Here is a 2635-nt window from a genome sequence, read left to right as displayed (position 1 = left end):
CCTGTAATCCTAGCACTTTGGGACCGAGGTGGGTGGATCACCTGAGATCAGGGGTTCAAGACCAGCCTGGCCATCATGGAGAAACGCCATCTTTAAAAAATAAAAATAAAATAAGAGTGAGGAAAACTACTTTTTGTCAGAGACTTTTATACCACTTCTCAAAACAAACCACCAAAGATACCTCTTTCTTCCTATATTCAAGTCAGCTTTGGTTTCATTCGCCACCAAAACCATAATTTGTGAGAGAACATGAGTTAGTAGGGAAATGTGGATGTATTTGGGGTTTGGGAGAATTTACAAGAGGAAAGCTTGCCAACAGAAGCCATGTCTGCTATGAATATTTAGGCGATAAGCAATATGCATGTGTTAGTATAAGGACGTTCATGGCACCAAAAGTTATGACTCTGAACTTTCAAATGTTTATCACAAATCAATTTAAGGAAATTCTTGAATTTTTTTTTTAAATAAGCCTTTTGCACTCCTAACTTCTAGAGTCTTGAAGATTAGTTGGCGATGGGAAATATGCATAAAGAGAAGAATCAAGTCTTTCTCTGCTTTCCCCCCTACCTATCTCAGCCCGAAGCAGCTGCACTCACAGGGCATTCTCTATGTAATGGGCAGAAACAGAGTAAGGCCTCAGCTCTGGTGCTTAATGTTCTTGTGCAGAATCCTGAATTGGAGCTTGTCTCTTATACTATAACAACCCCATACCCTTCTCCCTGCCAATGACAGCTCACAGCATAATCTAGATCAATGAAGAGATGGTCCTCCCCTCTCTTCCTTGCACAACTGGTCCAGGCCACTGTAATTCCCGGAACAGCACTTTCTTTTTTTTTTTTTTTTAAATACTGACTGTTTCACAAATTTGCATGTCATCCTTGTGCGGGGACCATGCTAATCTTCTCTGCTTGGTTCCAATTCTAGTATATGTGCTGTCAAAGTGAGCACAGCACTTTCATACTTAGCGCAAATAGCACAGGATGCTTTGGCCAGGCATGATGGCTCATGCCTGTAATCCTAGTACTTTGGGAGGTTGAGGCTAGGAGTTCAAGACCAACCTGGCCAACACAGTAAGACCCATTTCTTAAAAACAAACCAAAAAACAGCACAGAGATTCCACCATGGGATCCTAGGCCTTAGTTGCTGACAGTCCAGCTCTCAAAAATAAAAATGATAAAGTAGGAAGAGAATTGTTAACAAAGGAAGACGCCCTGTTGGACATATTTAGCAAGAATCTTCAGCTTTTCCACAAGATTCTTGACAACATTTCTGAAAAGTCTAATCTGGGTCTTGATCTTGGTAGTAAACCTATAGTTTATGTAAAGATTGTAATACTTTCCTCTAGATAGAAGAATCTAGTATATAATTCCAAAATTAGCAACTCAGCACATACCTCTAACCGTGAAACAGGTTGTGGGCCAAAGCTTTCTTCTTCCACTGAAGTATCTGCATTTGCTTCAAGCTGCATCTGCATTGCCATTACTGAAAAATACAAATGCTTATCAGTGTAAACACTAGAGAAATAAGGTGCATCTATCTCTTCATCTTCTATCTAGCTAGTTGTATTGGAAAGACTTTAGGAAGAGCCAAGGCCATTCTCTTATTATGCCTCCCTGTTCTCCTGCTTTATAGTCCTCGAGTGTGGAGGCCTTGCTTATAGCCATTACTGGAAATAGTGAAGAAAAAAAAAAAAAAAGAGAGTGGAGGCCAAGTCTTTTTTATTTCTGTATACCCCATTATACATTATAAATGTGTTTGCAGACAAATACTGCATGATCTCACTCATATGCACAATCTAAAAAAGTTGATCTTGGCCGGGCGCAGTGGCTCATGCCTGTAATCCCAGCACTTTGGGAGGCCGAGGTGGGCAAATCACAAGGTCAGGAGATCAAAACCATCCTAGTCAACATGGTGAAACCCTGTCTCTACTAAAAATACAAAAATTAGCTGGGTGTGGTGGTATGAGCCTGTAATCTCAGCTACTCAGGAGGCTGAGGCAGGAGAATGGCTTGAACCTGAGAGGAGGAGATTGCAGTGAACTGAGATCATGCCACTGCACTCCAGCCTGGCAATAGAGCAAGACCTGTGTCTTAAAAAAAAAAAAAAAAGTTGATCACATACAAGGAGCAAATAGAAGACTGGTAACCAGGGACTGAGAACACAGCCGTTAGAGGGGCAGTGGGAAGGAGAGAGGTTGGTCAACAGGCACAAAGTTTCAGTTAGACAAGAGGAATAAATTCTAGTGTTCTATTTCATTCACAGCTGGGTGACTACAATGCACAGTAATGTAATGTATACTTCAAAATAGCCAGAAAGAGTATTTTGAATGTTCTCACCACAAAGAGAAATGACAAGTGTTTGAACTGAATTGATTTGATCATTCATTATACAATGTACATATGTATTGAAATATCACCTTGGCTGGTACTGTGGCTCACACCTGTAATCCCAGCATTTTGGGAGGCTGAGGTAGGCGGATTTCCTCTAAAAATTAAAAAAATTAGCTGAGCTTGGTGGCACACGCCTGTAATCCCAGCTACTTGGGAGGCTGAGGCAGGAGAATTGCTTGAGCCCAGGAGGTGGAGGCTGCAGTAAGCTGAGATCATACCACTGCACTCCAGCCTGGGCAACAGAG

At 41.5% G+C, this 2635-nt stretch overlaps 1 protein-coding gene and 1 non-coding gene across 2 annotated transcripts in view; both read right to left on the bottom strand.

The window, feature by feature from the left end:
- Positions 1-2635, bottom strand: part of RAD51 (RAD51 recombinase) — a 41845-nt gene that overhangs the window by 36276 nt on the left and 2934 nt on the right. Inside the window, exon 3 of the mRNA XM_017530966.2 lies at positions 1394-1482. Within this exon, the coding sequence (XP_017386455.1) occupies positions 1394-1480 (87 nt within the window). The 5' untranslated portion in view covers positions 1481-1482. The remainder of the gene's footprint in view (positions 1-1393; positions 1483-2635) is intronic.
- LOC119471713 lies at positions 842-948 on the bottom strand. Its single transcript, XR_005200777.1, has one exon. It is a non-coding gene; the product is annotated as a U6 spliceosomal RNA (small nuclear RNA).

This window comes from Cebus imitator, unplaced genomic scaffold (genome assembly GCF_001604975.1).
Source record: "Cebus imitator isolate Cc_AM_T3 unplaced genomic scaffold, Cebus_imitator-1.0 Scaffold70, whole genome shotgun sequence".
Lineage (NCBI taxonomy): Eukaryota > Metazoa > Chordata > Mammalia > Primates > Cebidae > Cebus > Cebus imitator.
This window is presented reverse-complemented; position numbering and strand designations above follow the sequence as displayed.